At 45.2% G+C, this 17,921-nt stretch overlaps 1 protein-coding gene across 5 annotated transcripts in view; it reads left to right on the forward strand.

Moving 5' to 3' along the window:
- The window catches only part of slc12a7b (solute carrier family 12 member 7b), a 65,032-nt gene that overhangs the window by 38,635 nt on the left and 8,476 nt on the right, over window positions 1-17,921 (forward strand). For 3 of the 5 annotated variants that reach the window (XM_064941578.1, XM_064941579.1, XM_064941580.1), the window contains exons 5-22: window positions 1,499-1,553; window positions 1,795-1,925; window positions 2,062-2,303; window positions 2,467-2,678; window positions 3,344-3,511; window positions 3,880-3,978; window positions 4,298-4,355; window positions 4,925-5,099; window positions 5,191-5,309; window positions 6,569-6,667; window positions 8,784-8,903; window positions 9,018-9,122; window positions 11,933-12,101; window positions 12,380-12,575; window positions 12,758-12,927; window positions 13,133-13,264; window positions 13,994-14,101; window positions 16,384-16,497. In XM_064941578.1, the coding sequence (XP_064797650.1) occupies window positions 1,499-1,553; window positions 1,795-1,925; window positions 2,062-2,303; window positions 2,467-2,678; window positions 3,344-3,511; window positions 3,880-3,978; window positions 4,298-4,355; window positions 4,925-5,099; window positions 5,191-5,309; window positions 6,569-6,667; window positions 8,784-8,903; window positions 9,018-9,122; window positions 11,933-12,101; window positions 12,380-12,575; window positions 12,758-12,927; window positions 13,133-13,264; window positions 13,994-14,101; window positions 16,384-16,497 (2,472 nt within the window). The remainder of the gene's footprint in view (window positions 1-1,498; window positions 1,554-1,794; window positions 1,926-2,061; window positions 2,304-2,466; window positions 2,679-3,343; window positions 3,512-3,879; window positions 3,979-4,297; window positions 4,356-4,924; window positions 5,100-5,190; window positions 5,310-6,568; window positions 6,668-8,783; window positions 8,904-9,017; window positions 9,123-11,932; window positions 12,102-12,379; window positions 12,576-12,757; window positions 12,928-13,132; window positions 13,265-13,993; window positions 14,102-16,383; window positions 16,498-17,921) is intronic. The other 2 variants (XM_064941581.1, XM_064941582.1) reach the window with 1 other exon arrangement.

Consider the following 17,921-nt stretch of genomic DNA (forward strand, 5'->3'; position numbering starts at 1 on the left):
GCTCGGCTCAAGATTGAGCCCTTCCTGTCTTTGCGCTATCGGACGGAAGTACTCTCCTCCTCGCCCATCGGCTTAAGAGCTATGAACAATAGAAGCCACGCGACTCCCAGTGTGTTACCTAATGACTGTAATGGATTGAGCAGCTTTTGTGTGTGTGTGTGTGTGTGTGTGTGTGTGTGTGTGACACGAGTCTGTTGCTGTCTCTATGTCATCGAAGAGCCACTGCTCGTCAAAATGTGTCGACATGATCACTAAATAATAGTAGGCTTTACTAAGTAATAGTAGGCTTTAATTGTGATTGGCATACAGTTTAGCAGTGGTGTGAACCAATATTGTTTTGGACATGTGGAAGATAAGTTCACACAACTACGAATAAATGCATTCTGTCCTCTTGTAGTAATAATGAAGAAATGGTTTCTAACTTTCTACATGGCTAAATGCAAAGTATGTTAGTAAAGAATTGAAAGAATAGCCTACAGGAGAGGTGAGCCAGTGTACAAAGCTCACCTATTCGATGCAATCACAACTGCATAAAGAACCTTAATTTACTGAGTTTAAGGTTGTTGTGGAAAGGGTTCTACATGGAACCAAAATGGTTCTACCTGGATCCAAAAAGGGTTCTTCAAAGGGTTCTCCTATGGGGACAGCCGAAGACCCCTTTTTAGGTTGTTGATGGCACCTTTTTTTCTGAGTGTGTCGTTTGTGTCTTCAAAGATACACACATTCATCCTATTCACTTCCACCTGGCTAGACATACACTGGACAGCACTTTTCATTTCGCTCATTCCACACAACAGACACCAATGTAGCCTTCTGTTGAATGTTGCTTCCATTCAAATGGATAAGCTGTTTTTAGGGGGTAAATTACCAGCTAATTGGCTTTTCTCCAGTTCAGCACATGGCCTGAAAGAAAAGCAGGAAGCAGGGGACAGGGATTTATTTTGGTCAATCATTGCCACCCGTGTCAGCTCACGGGCAGGAGGAGTGTTATGTAACCACCAACCAGTTAGATACAAATATCCTTGAAACCCGTTAAACACTCCCAAACAGACCAATTTCACGAAAACGGTTTCAATTACCCAGCCGCCCACGATTGTGTTCCCAAAGATTTATAAGCCATAGCTGAGACATTTAGCCACTAAATATAGGATAAGCTCCTGTAGCGGATGTGAAACGCTAGCTTAGTTAGCGGTGGTTCGCGCTAAATAGCGTTTCAATCGGTGACGTCACTTGCTCTGAGACCTTGAAGTAGTAGTTCCCCTTGCTCTGCAAGGGCCACGGCTTTTGTGGAGCGATGGGGTAACGATGCTTCGTGGGTGTTGTTGTGTGCAGAGGGTCCCTGGTTCGAGCCCGGGTATGGGCGAGGGGACAGTCTAAAGTTATACTTTTACACTCCCCTTTTGATTATTTTTCTGTGGATTCCATGAGGTTTAGATTCAAAAATACTGCTCCTGCTGAACCTAATCTAATATATAGAGATTTTTTTCGCTCTTTGCAGACAATGCTGACCGCCATATCAATGAGTGCCATTGCTACAAATGGTGTGGTTCCAGGTAGGTTTCCAACATGGATAATGGTACATTTCCACTTTTTCAAAATACAATTGAGCTGCCCTATAATTCCCTTCATCTCAAGACATTACGTTGAATTTCAACTTCAAGTGAAGATTAAATCGATTAGCGAGTTAGGTTCCAGCACCAGAGGGAACAATATATACCACTACACTACACCCTAAAGTGAGTTCCCCAAAGGCTGTTGTTGTGACTGACTCTGTCCCCCGTTGTTGGTCTGTAGCTGGAGGCTCCTACTACATGATCTCCAGGTCCCTGGGGCCAGAGTTCGGCGGGGCCGTGGGGCTCTGCTTCTACCTGGGGACCACTTTCGCTGGCTCCATGTACATCCTCGGTACTATAGAGATTCTACTGGTGAGTATACTTGGACCACCTGCTCTGGACCGATAACAACACTGCCAGATAAGGCTGGTTTTTGAACGTGCAAAAACGCTGTACCTTTACTGAACTGAACTTCCCTGATGACACCCCATCTCCCTTCTCTTCCCAGACCTACATTGTGCCTAGCGCGGCCATCTTCAAGGCAGAGAAGAAGGAGGATGAGGCTGAGGCACTGCTCAACAACATGCGGGTGTACGGCACCTGCTGCCTCACCCTCATGTCCCTGGTGGTGTTCGTGGGTGTCAAGTACGTCAACAAGCTGGCCTTGGTCTTCCTGGCCTGTGTCATTCTCTCCATTCTGGCCATCTACGCCGGAGTCATCAAGACCGCCTTTGAACCGCCAGACTTCCCGTGAGTCTAAACTTGTATAAAAATACAACCAGAAACCTCTAGAAGAGATCACACACATTACTCTTACCTCGGATCATACGTCTCCTCAGAACGTCTAAGGTCTCTGTTTTTTTTGTTTGTGAAATGTAATATTTCAATGTTTCGTTCTATATCCTCCTCCCAGCATTTGCCTGTTGGGGAACCGCACGCTGCAGAACCACAACTTCGACCAGTGCTTGAAGACGATGGAGGTGGACAACGTGACGGTCACCACCAAGCTGTGGTCCCTGTTCTGTGACTCTCCAGACCTCAACGCCACCTGCAACGAGTACTTCACGCTAAACAACGTCACTGTGATCCAGGGCATCCCTGGCCTGACCAGCGGTGTCATCAGAGGTGACGGGCTACCTTTACAAAGATTGTTTTAGACGGTGGCTATCTGCTCTATTCATGAATTAGCATTTTGTTACGGCAGGAAACGTGATCCATTCCTGAGATCCAACAGAGTGATGCTTGAAGAAAGTCTTGTCGAAGTGTTCCCTGGCTTATTTACTGACAGGATCTTTTTTATATGACAGATGGGACTGTCTTCAATTCAGTCAGCCCAGGATCATCTAGATCCATCATAGATTTATGCTGAACTGCAGGGTTACCACAGCCGCCAGAAGTTATAGTTTTGGGTTACCACAACGTCCAAGATGTTCAGGACATTCCAAATCTCTGACATTAATGTCCACTCCCCCATCATCACTTCCAAAGTCCTCAAATTCCCAAAGTTATGGAATTGGCCTTGTGCTGGCAGGTGATTGATGAGTTCCATATGAACTCTGTGTTCTTCCTTCAGAGGATAGGGACTAGTGATCTTTCTTTCTCCCTTCCTCTCTCTCTCTCTCTTTTTCCCCTTCCTTCTCTTCTCCCTCCCTCTCTCTCTCTCTTAACCACCCCCCTCCATCTCCCCCATCCCTCTCCCACCGCTCCATCTCCTTCTGCTCCATCCCACTCCCTCTCCCACCTCTTTTCTCCTAACCATCTCCTAACCACCCCTCCTCCCCCTCATATAGATAACATCTGGGGGGACTACGGTCCTAACGGCATGCTGGTAGAGAATAAGCACCAGGCATCAGAGCCGGCTGCAGACACATCCCAGGACATCTACATGCCATATGTGGCCAACGACATCACCACCTTCTTCACCCTGCTGGTGGGGATCTACTTCCCCTCCGTCACTGGTACGTTCACATGGATATCCACTTGTCAGAGAAGCGTTGCTAGGGTACACAATGGTGGATCTTTGTAGGTGGAAGGTGCTCTTTGGGAAAGGGATTAAGACCAAGGCACATTCACTTGTTTCAATTGGTTATTCACTTAACACTTTAGAAGAACTTTCATTAATAAGTAGTAAGTAAGCATAAGTAAGCTATTTATAACTTTTTTAAATATTAAAAAAAAATATATATTTACATGAACTGTTGTTGCCGTGTTGATGGTAGACAGTAACCCGACCTCGACCCACCAAAGTACAAGCTGCAGCACAGCTCTTACACATCTCTTACTCTCTTACTTTAATGTTATAATACTTGCTTTCCCCTCTTCACAGGAATCATGGCTGGATCCAACAGGTCTGGTGATCTGAGGGACGCTCAGAAGTCCATCCCCATAGGAACCATCATGGCCATCGCCACCACCACCTTCATCTGTATCTTTAATGACAGCAACAACAGCCCAACCATACACGTGTCTAATAGGACACATTTAAGCACCTACCAAATGATTCTAAAACATGACAAGTCAATGTGTTGTTATATGTAAACTGTAAAGCTAGGTTGTATTCATTTGGGAACTCCATAGCAAAACATTTTGCAATGGTAATCACAATTGAGAATTCCTTGTTGGACAAGTCCAGGTCGTCTCTCCCTGCTATACTCTAATCCATGTGGTACTCAAATGAATGTGACCCTGGTTGGTTTTTCACCTATGGTCCTCTGGAGGCCAATTTCCTTAATTGCGCCACCCAGACATTTCCTCTGTCATACTGTTTGGCGCCTGCATTGAGGGTGTGGTGCTCAGAGACAAGTAAGTGCTGTTTCACTTTTCGCACTTGGTATGAAAGCAGCACAAATGTTTTGTTTATTTCTTGAGCCTCATCTGGATATTCAATCTTTGCTTGAATTATTGTAGTTACCTTAACTCCTGTTTTCTTAAGTAGGAACAGACCACGGGTTAAGGTGTCTCCTCGTTAAGCGATGAGAAGCCCAAATAGTTTTTTGGGACATTGAAAAATTGGTTTGAAAACATCATAGTTTCCCCTTAAAAAAGCTATTTGTCTGTGACACATAGTAGCCCCTTGTTGCACATAGCACTGTCAGGTTAAGAGTTCAAGGTAATTACACTGGGCACACAATGGTCAAAGGGTTTCTGTCTAGCTGGCAAGGTATTTTTCTACTTTCAGCAGCATGTGTCTGTGTGTATGTGCGTATTGTCTGAGTAATTTTCTGATGAGTGTGTGTGTGTGTGTGTGTGTGTGTGTGTGTGTGTGTGTGTGTGTGTGTGTGTGTGTGTGTGTGTGTGTGTGTGTGTGTGTGTGTGTGTGTGTGTGTGTGTGTGTGTGTGTGTGTGTGTGTGTGTGTGCCCGTCTGTCCTAGGTTTGGGGACTCGGTCAAAGGGAACCTGGTGATTGGCATCCTTGCTTGGCCTTCCCCCTGGGTGATTGTGATTGGCTCGTTCTTCTCCTGCTGTGGAGCAGGTCTACAGAGTCTCACTGGAGCCCCCCGGCTGCTGCAGGCCATCGCACGAGACGGCATTGTGCCATTCCTACAGGTCAGAACACACACACACTGTAGACACACACACTGTAGACACACACACAGCAACACGCACACTAACTCTCTGGAATTTCCCTGTGTCCCAGGTGTTTGGTCATGGCAAAGCTAATGGAGAGCCCACCTGGGCCCTGCTGTTGACTGGTGGGATCTGTGAGATCGGCATCCTCATTGCCTCTCTGGACGCTGTCGCCCCCATCCTCTCCATGTGAGCACACCCATTTACTATCATCTCCATCTCCTCCCTCTTCTCTCCTGGTCTCAAACCCCTCTCCACTTGTCTGTCTGACTTTCTCCGCCCCTTTCTCACAACTTCTTTTCCCATCTACCTCTCCCCCTCCCTCTCTACCTTTCCCTTTCTTTCCCATCTACCTCTCCCCCTCCCTCTCTACCTTTCCCTTTCTTTCCCATCTACCTCTCCCCCTCCCTCTCTACCTTTCCCTTTCTTTCCCATCTACCTCTCCCCCTCTCTCTACCTTTCCCTTTCTTTCCCATCTACCTCTCCCCTCCCTCTCTACCTTTCCCTTTCTTTCCCATCTACCTCTCCCCCTCTCTCTCTACCTTTCCCTTTTCTCTTCCCCCCTCCTCTCTCTACCTTTCCCTTTCTACCTTTCCTACCTCTCCCCCTCTCTCTCCTTTCCCTTTCTTTCCCATCTACCTTTCCCTTTCCCCATCTACCTCTTTCCCATCTACCTCTCCCTCTCTCTCTACCTTTCCCTTTCTTTCCCATCTACCTCTCCCTCTCCTTTCTCTCTACCTTTCCCTTTCTTTCCCATCTACCTCCCTCCCCATCTACCTCTCTACCTTTCCCTTTCTTTCCCATCTACCTCTCCCCCCCTCTCTACCTTTCCCTCTTTCCCATCTACCTTTCCTCTTTTTCCCTTTCCCCATCTACCTCTCCCCATCTCCCTCTCTCTACCTTTCCCTTTCTTTCCCATCTACCTCTCCCCCTACCTTTCCCTCTCTACCTTTCCCTTTCTTTCCCATCTACCTCTCCCCCTCTCTCTCTACCTTTCCCTTTCTTTCCCATCTACCTCTCCCCCTCCCTCTCTACCTTTCCCTTTCTTTCCCATCTACCTCTCCCCTCCCTCTCTACCTTTCCCTTTCTTTCCCATCTACCTTTCCCTTTCCCCTCCCCCTCCTCTCTACCTTTCCCTTTCTTTCCCATCTACCTCTCCCCCTCTCTACCTTTCCCTTTCTTTCCCATCTACCTCTCCCCCTCCCTCTCTACCTTTCCCTTTCTTTCCCATCTACCTCTCTCCCTCCCTCTCTACCTTTCTCTTTCTTTCCCTTCTACCTTTCTCTTTCTTTCCCTACTTCCTTCCATCCCTCCCTCTCACACTTGCTTTCCCATCTATTGTAGCCTAAAGGTAGTGTTGCAGAACTGGTCTCTGGAGGTTTACTGACAAATGGTAGTCGTGTGTAATCTTACCACTTCCTCATTGTGTATCTCTCTCTCACTCTCAGGTTCTTTTTGATGTGCTACCTGTTTGTCAACCTGGCCTGTGCCCTCCAGACACTGCTGCGCACCCCTAACTGGAGACCCCGCTTCAAGTTCTACCACTGGTAAACGGGAGCCCCCTCTCTCTCTCTCTCTCTCTCTCTCTATATGGTGCCTACTGGCTGTTCGAATGCCCTCTCAAATTAGCTTTACTGTTTTCTCCTGCTTTCTCAAGTACTATAGCAGTCTCTGTTAGCCTAGCAGCAAACCTCCTTACTCTACCTGAGAATGTTGTAATTGAGCTGAGTGGCAGACCCCCCCCCCCCCCGAGACCACATTCTCTTTCTCTCTATCTTGCTCACTCTCTCTCTCTCTCTCTCTCTGAGATGCTGAAACATTGGACCAACACTTTATACATTGCATTTTATAATTTGTTAACTTCTTTGCAATTCGCCTCATTCACCCGCGCTCCTGCCGTTCTGGTGGTCGCTCACGTGCCGTTTTCCTCACACAGCTCACCGCCCTTCTCCTGACCGGCGGCACTAGCTGCCAGTCGGAAGCAAGATGCTTTTTTGTAGCTATTAAGAAGTAAAATGCCTAATAAAAACATGTCCCAAGAACTCTGCTCATCACTACTCAAATTACAAAATCATCAGTACTGACTTACCACTCGTGTATGTAGTAAATAAGTAGTGAAACAGCATATTATTGAGTAGAACTTGTAAGAACTTGGCCAGGTCGCAGTTGTAAATGAGAACTTGTTCTCTACTAACCTACCTGGTTAAATAAAGGTCAAATAAAAAAATACTAAGTTCATTTTTTTTCATGAGTTTTTGGTGATATACTGGCACCTGGTGGCGACTAGAAGCAATTGCATAATATGAACTATTACGAATTGATGGTCCTTTAAAATAATTATTACTGCTTGTAAAAGTTCTTGAAAGTCCTTGAATTTGACTTTCCACTGCCTCCACCCCTACTCAACAGCATAAAACTCATTACCCTAAACTGGCCAAGTATTCAAGGTCCACCCTTCGGCTCGTGTAAGCTTGTATAGTGAATGCACACACACGCACCTGTATGGCGTGTCCAGCGATAAATGGATCTGTACTAAAACAGAGAGGTTTTTGCTGTCTGGGATTAAGGTTTCACAGTAACAGTAACTATATACCACAGTAAAGCTCAATTGTGAGCTGCTGAGCTATTCCATGGAACGAGCTCAGTTGTTTGCAGTGCTATGGTGCATTCCGATTTCTATGGGCACATTAACCAATCAATCAATTTTATTTATAAAGCCCTTTTTACATCAGCTGATGCCAAAAAGTGCTCTCCAGAAACCCAGCCTAAAATCCCAAACAGCAAGCAATGCAGATTTAGAAGCACGGTGGCTAGGAACAACTCCCTAGAAAGGGAAAGTCAGGAACCTAGGGAAGAAACCTAGAACGGAACCAGACTCTGAGGGGTGGCCAGTCCTCTTCTGGCTGTGCCGGGTGGAGATTATAACAGTACATGGCCTAGATGTTCAAACATTCATAGATGACCAGCAGGGTCAAATAATAATAATCACAGTGGTTGTAGAGGGTGCAACAGGTCAGCACCTCAGGAGTAAATGTCAGTTGGCTTTTCTTAGCCGAGAATTCAGAGTTCGAGACAGCAGGTGCGATAGAGAGAGAGAGACAGTCGAAAACAGCAGGTCCAGGACAAGGTAGCACATCCAGTGAACAGGTCAGATTTCCATAGCCGCACGCAGAACAGTTGAAACTGAAGCAGCAGCATGACCAGGTGGACTGGGGACAGCAAGAAGTAATCAGGCCAGGTAGTCCTGAGGCATGGTCCTAGGGCTCAGGTCCTCTGGAAGGGGAGGGAGAGAGAGGGAATTAGACAGAGCATACTTAAAGCACGACCCCCACACCACTAGAGGGATATCCGCAAACCACCAACTTCCTACCCTGAGACAAGGCTGACTATAGCCCATGAAGATCTCCCCCATGGCACGAACCCGAGGGGGCGCCAACCTGTACAGGAAGATCACGTTAGTGACTCAACCCACTCAAGTGACTCACCCCTCCTAGGAACGGCATGGATTGACATGTGCTATCTTGTTTTGAACCGAGTACCCTGCAGAGTATCTGAATTAATATGATAGGTTTGATTACTTAAGGAATCAGCTTGTCATTTTTGGGCTGTCAAAATGTACTCCTATATGACTGACTGTGACCTCCATTCTCTCGTCCCCCATAGGGCTCTGTCTTTCCTGGGCGCCAGTCTGTGTCTCTCCCTGATGTTCATCTCCTCCTGGTACTATGCCCTGGTGGCCATGCTGATCGCTGGCTGCATCTACAAGTACATTGAATACAGAGGGTAAGAGTTACCGGATTCCACAGTAGCATGGTACATTGGTTCCCTTATCACAAACAGGACGCATGTTAGATTGTGTTTCTGAGTCCTCCTTTTTCTTGTTCTCTCAATCTCCAGGGCGGAGAAGGAGTGGGGTGATGGTATAAATGGTCTGTCTCTCAATGCCGCCCGCTACGCCCTCATTCGCCTGGAGGAGGCGCCGCCCCACACTAAGAACTGGAGGTGCGTGTGTGTGCTAGTGTGTGCGTGTGTGTGAGTATGTGTGCGTGTGTGTGTGGGATTAGGTTTATGTGCAAATACATTTGTTTGTGCCATTATTGATGCCGCATTTCTGAACAACCAGCAATAACCAACTTTGGGGCTGAACAACCAGCAATAACCAACTTTGGGGCTGAACAACCGGCAATAACCAACTTTGGGGCTGAACAACCGGCAATAGCCAACTTTGGGGCTGAACAACCGGCAATAGCCAACTTTGTGGCTGAACAACCGGCAATAGCCAACTTTGTGGCTGAACAACCGGCAATAACCAACTTTGTGGCTGAACAACCGGCAATAGCCAACTTTGTGGCTGAACAACCGGCATTAGCCAACTTTGTGGCTGAACAACCGGCAATAGCCAACTTTGTGGCTGAACAACCAACGTGGCTGAACAACAATAGCCAACTTTGTGGCTGAACAACCGGCAATAGCCAACTTTGGGGCTGAACAACCGGCAATAGCCAACTTTGGGGCTGAACAACCGGCAATAACCAACTTTGGGGCTGAACAACCGGCAATAACCAACTTTGGGGCTGAACAACCGGCAATAACCAACTTTGGGGCTGAACAACCGGCAATAGCCAACTTTGGGGCTGAACAACCGGCAATAGCCAACTTTGGGGCTGAACAACCGGCAATAACCAACTTTGGGGCTGAACAACCGGCAATAACCAACTTTGGGGCTTTCTCAACAGTATAATTCTATGCTGGAGAACGTAGTGAATTGGTACCATTTGTCATTTGAGTAATCCAAAGAAAGAGTTACTATTTCATGAATCGCTGAACCTTCGATGTAATCTCACTGTAAAAAAAGATACCAGTAAGCCTAAGCATAGCAGCCGCAGGACTGTGCCTGTCCAAAAAGTGGAGCATTTACATCAGGAAAGAATGAGGTCAGTCTTTGGTCATCTCCCTCATGCACCTAGCAACACCCACAGTCCCATTTCCAGGGAAAGCCCTAATCTACAGCGTCAAAATCAATATTTCTCCCTGTGCCATCTGGCCTGATGAGAATGGCAGGCTACCAAGTACTTACTCCCATACATCGCCCACGCTCGGCTCGCGACGCACCCCTAAGCCTCTTTACACAGTAACTGGCAATGTGCCACCAGCCTTCGACAGCAGGACCAATACTGGAGCCGTTAGGAATCCTCCATGTCTGACAAGTAGTATGGAGCTGCGGCTCAGAGGATTGTTTCTTCATTCTATGTAATGTTTTCTCAGGGAATTTGGTGATGTTTCTTTTCCCCTGTTCAGAGAAATTAGTAATTCAAGTTGTTAGGTGTATGTCCCATCCTGCATCCTGATATTACCAGGTTCTGACCACTAGATGGTGCTGTTCCTGGTGATTTTATTTATATGGGCTGGTGTCCATAAACTTCTTACAAGGTAAGAAAACCAAGAGTTGGAACCGATTCAGGGAACAGCTGGAAAATAGCTAAATTATTTGAGGAACGAACTCGAACTGAAATCAAAAGTGATCTATACTGTTCTGGAACAGAACCATTATTTTAAAAGCATGGGAACCGGTTAATAACATTCTTTGATGTGGAGCATAACTAGCTAATGTTTTCTCTGGTCCAACATTAAACCAACTCTGAAGTTCAACGATATTCAAAGTTACTCCACAGAAGCCGCTCCTCTGTGTATAATTCCGTGGGCCTAATTCAGATAATGCATGTCATAACAAGGTACCCAGCTCTTCAAGGCAATCTTCCTCCATCCTCTCTCGCCTCTCACCCTCAAATTTTCAGTTGCATCTTGCACCCTACACTGTGATTAGAAGCACTGTATGTGTGTTTTTGTCTTTCATTATGACTAACCCATGCTGTTACTGCAAAATACAATTTGCTCTTAATTACTTTCCTATACAGATGAAATCGCTTACCCACTCCACAGCACTGATTGGTGAAGTAATGTAATGTTGAGAATCACCTAACAGCACCATCTAGTGGTCAGAACCTGGTAATAACAGGATGTAGGATGGGACATAAACCTAACAACTTCAATGACTAATTACTCTGAACAGGGGAAAATAAAAATCACCAAATTCACTGAAATCATTACACAGGATGAAGAAACAATACTCTGAGCCGCAGCACCATTCTACTTGTCAGACATAGAAACATGATACTGAAAACTGGGTGGGATTGGCGTGGGTGGGATTGGCGTGAGGTGTGGGGGGTCCGTGGGTGGCTTTTGACCGTTTTGTTGGATTCCTCATATCTTACTCATCGTCAGAAAAACGTTTGGTCCAAATCGGATGTTAGGTACTATATTTATTTCATATTATATGAATCCTAGAAATTAAAATGGCCAATTTGGGTGCAATCAATTAGGTCAAATTATATTTCAACAAAATAATGTTGCAGGAATGCTAATCTTATCTGTTTCTAACTACAGAAATTATTTCCGAAAAATCTGAGATGCTTGGTGTCATGGCTTGCTGAGATGACATGGAACGACCCATTACTTAATCCAATCAGCTGCAGCCAGCAGGAATCCCATCAATAGATGTGTTTAAAAGTTCACCTTTTAGCCGTGCAGGCTTATGGCAATCTAATTTTGAACTCAAATGTCTGTACAAATGTCACTGCAATGTTCCCAGGTGTTAATACAGATAGCTAGACAATAATCTGAAATTCAATGCCCTTTATCATCTCATCATCAAAGCAATGTGTTGGACCAGTATGGGTCTTGGTCAGCCTTGTATAATACAATACAGTATGACTTGTCTGATGGTTCACCGCACCTGTCTTCCCGGGTCGTAGGCCCCAGATGCTGCTGCTATTGAACCTGGATTCTGACCACGCCGTGAAACACCCACGCCTGCTCTCCTTCTGCACCCAGCTCAAAGCAGGCAAAGGCCTGACTATCGTGGGCTCCGTGCTGGAGGGCACTTACATGACCAAGGAGGCCGAGGTCAAGAAGGCCGAGCAGGTACTGTAGTCACGGGCTCAGCTCATACACCGTGGATACGTCTCAACAGTCGTAAGTTAGATGTGTCTGAGAAAGACCTGTTAAGAGAACCAACCAGAGAGGTTTAGTGGCTGTTGACATTTCCAGTCTTATTCCTCTGGCAGAGACTGCCTGCCTTCTACTGGTAGACCAACATAGACATTAATTACCAGGTTGAGTCCATTCCGATTGTGTCAAGTCAGTCTGGCTGTGGTAACTAGTGGAAACCTTTTCTCACTCTTCGTGACTTTCTCCAACAGAACATCAAGTCGTCGATGACGACAGAGCGTACCAAGGGCTTCTGCCACGTGGTGGCGTCGTCCAACCTGCGTGATGGTTTCTCCCACCTCATCCAGACAGCAGGCCTTGGGGGCATGAAACACAACACGGTCCTCATGGCCTGGCCCGGCACCTGGAAACAGTCCAACGACCCCGTATCCTGGAAGAACTTCATCGGTGAGTCAGTGTAACCCACTTGGATTTGAGACCACACCAAAACTGTCTTAACATTAGCTCAGGACGTTTACTTGTCATGTGAGCATAACCCCTATCACATGGTACTAAACCCCATGCAATACCATTACTGAGATGGCGTGCATTCGCTAATTTAACAGCATTTGTCTCTGTCCCCTCCACAGAGACTGTGCGTGAGACCACAGCGGCCCATCAAGCCTTGCTTGTGGCCAAGAACGTGGACAGCTTCCCCACCAACGCGGACCGCCTGGGCCAGGGCACCATAGACGTGTGGTGGGTTGTCCATGATGGAGGACTGCTCATGTTACTGCCCTTCCTCCTTCGCCAGCACAAGGTATCTATAGTGGCGCCATTCACAGTCTGTTGGGGTGGAATATTACAAACACGCATGCACTGCCAAACGCGCTAACATATGCCCACACTTAGTTATTAACACACACAAATAGGGGAACGTATCATTATACACCCATACCCTAGGCTAGGGATGACTTGTGTTCACACTTCCCTGCTCTCTCTTCCTGTCTCCCCACGCATCTCAGGTGTGGAGGAAGTGTAAGATGCGTATATTCACGGTGGCTAATATGGATGACAACAGTATTCAGATGAAGAAGGACCTGCAGATGTTCCTCTACCACCTTCGTCTGGACGCAGAGGTGGAGGTGGTAGAGATGGTGAGCTTACCTGTAGACCTCTGGTGCACTGACATCTCCCTATTGACCGATAGCTTGAGATGACGAAACCTGAGGTGTAGCTCAATCAAGTCAAGCACTCATAAATGTCTCTCATATTTGTCAGTTTCTTTTGATATCCTTAGATATTAAAAGGAAGAAACTCTCGTACTCTGAAGATCTTGGAAGTGCCTCAAACACTTTAAAACGAATACAATGTTTAATTCAAGAGAACTTCATCAAGGGTCTCCTGAGGGGCGCAGCGGTCTAATGCACTGCATCTCAGTGCTTGAGGTGTCACTACAGACCCGGGTTAGATCCCAGGCTGTGTCTCATGAGTCGGCGCACAATTGGCCCAGCGTCGTCCGGGGTTAGGGGAGGGTTAGGCCGGCCGGGATTTCCTTGTCCCAATGCGCTCTAGCTGACTTCGGTCGCCAGCTGGATGGTGTTTCCGCCGACACGTTGGTGCGGCTGGCTTCAGGGTTAAGCGAGCGGTGTGTCAAGAAGCAGTGCGGCTTGGCAGGCGTGTTTCGGAGGGTGCATGGCTCTTGACCTTGGCCTCTCCCTAGTCCGTAGGGGAGTTGCAGTGATGGGAGAAGACTGTAACTACCAATTGGGGAGAAAAAGGGGTAAAAAATAAAATAGTTTCATCAGGGTTTCATTAAATATAAAAAATGTGTGATGTTTAGTTTACCCTTTGGATAATGTGTGTGCGTGTGTGTGTGAGTACAGCACGACAGCGACATCTCAGCCTTCACCTATGAGAAGACCCTGGTGATGGAGCAGCGCTCTCAGATGCTGAAACAGATGCAGCTGTCGCGGACAGAGAGGGAGAGAGAGGTAACACCGCCCCCTGTCTGCAGGGCACACTCATTACAACAGTGCAGCAATCGCCCTTCAACATTGTGCCCCAAATGGCACCCTATTCCCTTCATAGTACACTACATTTGAACAGGGCCTATAGGCTCTGGGTAAAAGTAGTACGCTAAATGCGGAATGGGGTGCCATTTGGGATGCACTCCAAGTCAATATGGGAATTAAGCGAGTATTGATGTAATCTGTTATTGTTTTGCAACACCTGTATCAGAAAATGAATGGTATTTTCCTTTAGAACTTTATCTTGTAGTCTTTTAAATGCAATGCGATTGTTTCAGGTCTTTCTTGAGTGCACTTACTTTAAGTTGGTCTGTAAAGAGAAAAGTGTCATGGGAATGTGATTTAGTCTGTCAGTGCTTTGGGTCACATTGAACAGCCATGGATGTACCCTGACCTCACTTGGTTGGAAAGCTCTGATATTACCTGATATTACATTAGGGAGGTCTTATAAGCATACAGTAAATAGATAGGACATACAGTACATAGATAGGACATACAGTAAATAGATAGGACATACAGTACATAGATAGGACATACAGTACCTTCAGAACGTATTCACAACCTTTGACTTTTTCCACATTTTGTTGTGTTACAGCCTGAATTTAAAATATATTTTTTTTTTATCTCTGGCCTGGACAAAATACCCCATAATGTCAAAGTGTAATTATGTTTTGTTTTTTTCAAAGTAATTAAAATGAAAAGCTGAAATGTCTTAAGTAAATAAGTATTCAACCCCTTTGTTATGGCAAGTCAGAATAAATTCAGGAGTAAAAATGTACATAACAAACCACATAATAAGTTGCATGGAATGTGTGCAATAATAGTGTTTAACATGATTTTTGAATGACTACCTCATCTCTGTACCCCACACATACAAGTATCTGTAAGGTCCCTCAGTCGAGGTGTGATTTTCAAGCACAGATTCAATCACAAAGACCAGGGAGGTTTTCCAATGCTTTGCGAAGAAGGGCACCTATTTGTAGATGGGTAACAAAAAGCAGACATTGAATATCCCTTTGAGCATGATGCTATTAATTACACTTTGGATTGTGTATCAATACACCCAGTCACTACAAAGATACAGGCATCCTTCCTAACTCAGTTGCCAGAGAGGAAGGAAACCGCTCAGGGATTTCTACATGAGGCCAATGATGATTTAAAATAATTAGAGTTTAATGGCTGTGATAGGAGAAAACTGAGGATGGATCAACAACATTGTAGTTACTTAAGGCAAAGCCAATACAACACATAACTGAGTACCACTACCCATATTTTCACGCGTAGTGGTGGCTGCATCATGTTATGGGTATGCTTGTAATCATTAAGGACCGGGGAGTTTTTCAGGATAAAAAAACAAAACGGAATGGCGCTAAGCACAGACAAAATCATAGAGGAAAACCTGATCCGGTCTGCTTTCCACTTGACACTGGGAGATTAATTCACCTTTCACCAGAACAATAACCTAAAACACAAGGCCACATTTACACTGGAGTTGCTTCCCAAGAAGACTGTGAATGTTCCTGAGTGGCCAGGTTAGTTTGTAAATCTATTTGAAAATATATGGCAAGACCTGAAAATGGTTATCTAGCAATGATCAACAACCAATTTGACAGAGCTTGAAAATTTTTTTAAATAATAATGGGCAAATGTTGCACAATCTAGGTGTGGAAAGCTCTTAAAGTCTTACCCAGAAAGACTGCTGTAATCAGCTGTAATCGCTGCCAAAGGTGCGTCTACAATGTATTGAATCAGGGGTATGAATACTTATTATTTCATTTTCAAATAAATTGCTACAAATGATAAAAACATGTTTTCACTTTATCATTATGGGGTATTGTATGTAGATGTATGAGAAAGCAAATCAATTTAATCCATTTTGAATTCAGGCTGTAACACAAACAACTGGAATAAGTCAAGGGGTATGAATACTTGCTGAAGTCACTGTATTGTTTTAAACATTTGTCATTTTAGTTATTTAGCAGACACTCTTATCCAGAGCGACTTACGTGAGCAATCAGGGTTAAACACCTTGCTCAAGGGCACTTTTTTTCAACTAGTCGGCTCAGGGATTTCGAACCAGCAACCTTTCTGAAACTAGCCCGACACTCTACCTGCCACCCCTGTATGTTATTGGTTTGTGTGTATCAGGGCTATCCTAGCCCACCTTGGCCTAGTGTTCGTTGTATGACCTTTGGCCCCCTCTCCTGTCTGGCTGCGTATGCGGTATGGGGCAACACGGCCCTCAGATTCAGAGTATCACTGACTCGTCACGTAGCTCCATCAGGAGGAATAACCAAACCGGAGCCACGGGCTCAGAATCTGGCCCCAGTCGAGAGCTGGAGGACACACAGGAGGACGAGGTAGCCAACACCCACCATCTGTACCCCCAATGCCCTTGTGACCCCTCGACCCCACTGAGACTACCATTACACCCCAGTCACCAACCCTCAGAGACCACACTTACACAGCCACATCCACAGCTTCTAACAGTCCGGGACCTAAAGTAAGTTAAAGCCCAGTCAAAATGTCCAGTTAAAGTCATCCCCGGATAGACCCTCTATGGTAGATGGTGACCGTGGCTGTGTAACTGTGCAGGTTACTCACCGTAGTGGCATAATGGACGTCATGGACTCCCCTCATTCCGCATGCGTGCACTGTGGTGTAATCCTCCATTTTGTTCATCTCTCCTTTCTCCACTCATCCCTCTCCACCTGGTTAATTCTCCATGGACGTCACCATTACTCCATCTCACTGTGTTTTAGCTCCAGACAGTACTTTGTGCCTCACTCCTTATTAAAGGGATATTGGCCTGTTTAGAGAACACTGGTGTTGTTTTGCACGTCATGGATTTTGATTTGATTGTGTTAGTCAGTCATAAATGCTTTTACAATGTTTGTTGATTGTCTTAGCGGTGTTGTTGTTGCTACCAGGCAAGGTTATTATAGTAACTGAAACTAAAACTAATTAGGAAAAAACTATTCAGTAAACTGAAATAAAATCATTAAAAACCTGTTCGGAAAAACTACAACTATACTGAAACTATTATCTTTAACTCCAAAACTAACTAAATAAAATAAAAAAATTCTGTTCATTAATTAATTTTCAACTTTAGGCAAAAATCTAATGTGGTGTTCAATAAGGTTTTCATGCTTTTTGAGGGTTTTCAAGCTACTGAATCTGAATGGTAAATGTGGCCGGGAGATGTCGATGTTTCTAATAGGCCTAGCTTGTGCCTCACTATCACTAGCTCTCACCAGCTATAAGGGAAAGATTTGGCTAGATAGCTAACTTGATTATGTTTACATGTCCTCCTAAAAAGCATTAGATTGGTGTAAACATGGGCGAGAGAGAGTTCTCTTCCACCATACTTTTTGAACCAGTCTGTGCTGTTATTTTGAAATCCAAGTCGCATTGAGATTGAATTTATAATTTAAACCTAACTAATGACCTGACCCATCACCTTAAGTATTACTGCCCCTCATTTGCAAGAAGTGACATCCTAAATGACACACAAGTAACTGTACAACACCAATGGCCCCGAGCGTCCCATGCATGCTTTCTGTCTCTAAAACTAAATCATATAAAAAAAGAAATATAAATATTTTTTACTTAACCTAAGTAAAAATGAGTAAATCTAAACAGAATTTTCCCAAAAATTGAAAAAATGAATAGAAATAAAAACAAATATAAAAACACAACTATAATAACCTATCTTGTTTGTTCAACTCCTGTAGTGTTTCTCTCTCTCTCTTCTTCTCTCTTGCTCTCTCTATCACTCTCTCAT

Source organism: Oncorhynchus masou, chromosome 28, assembly GCF_036934945.1.
Source record: "Oncorhynchus masou masou isolate Uvic2021 chromosome 28, UVic_Omas_1.1, whole genome shotgun sequence".
Taxonomy (NCBI): Eukaryota; Metazoa; Chordata; class Actinopteri; order Salmoniformes; family Salmonidae; genus Oncorhynchus; species Oncorhynchus masou.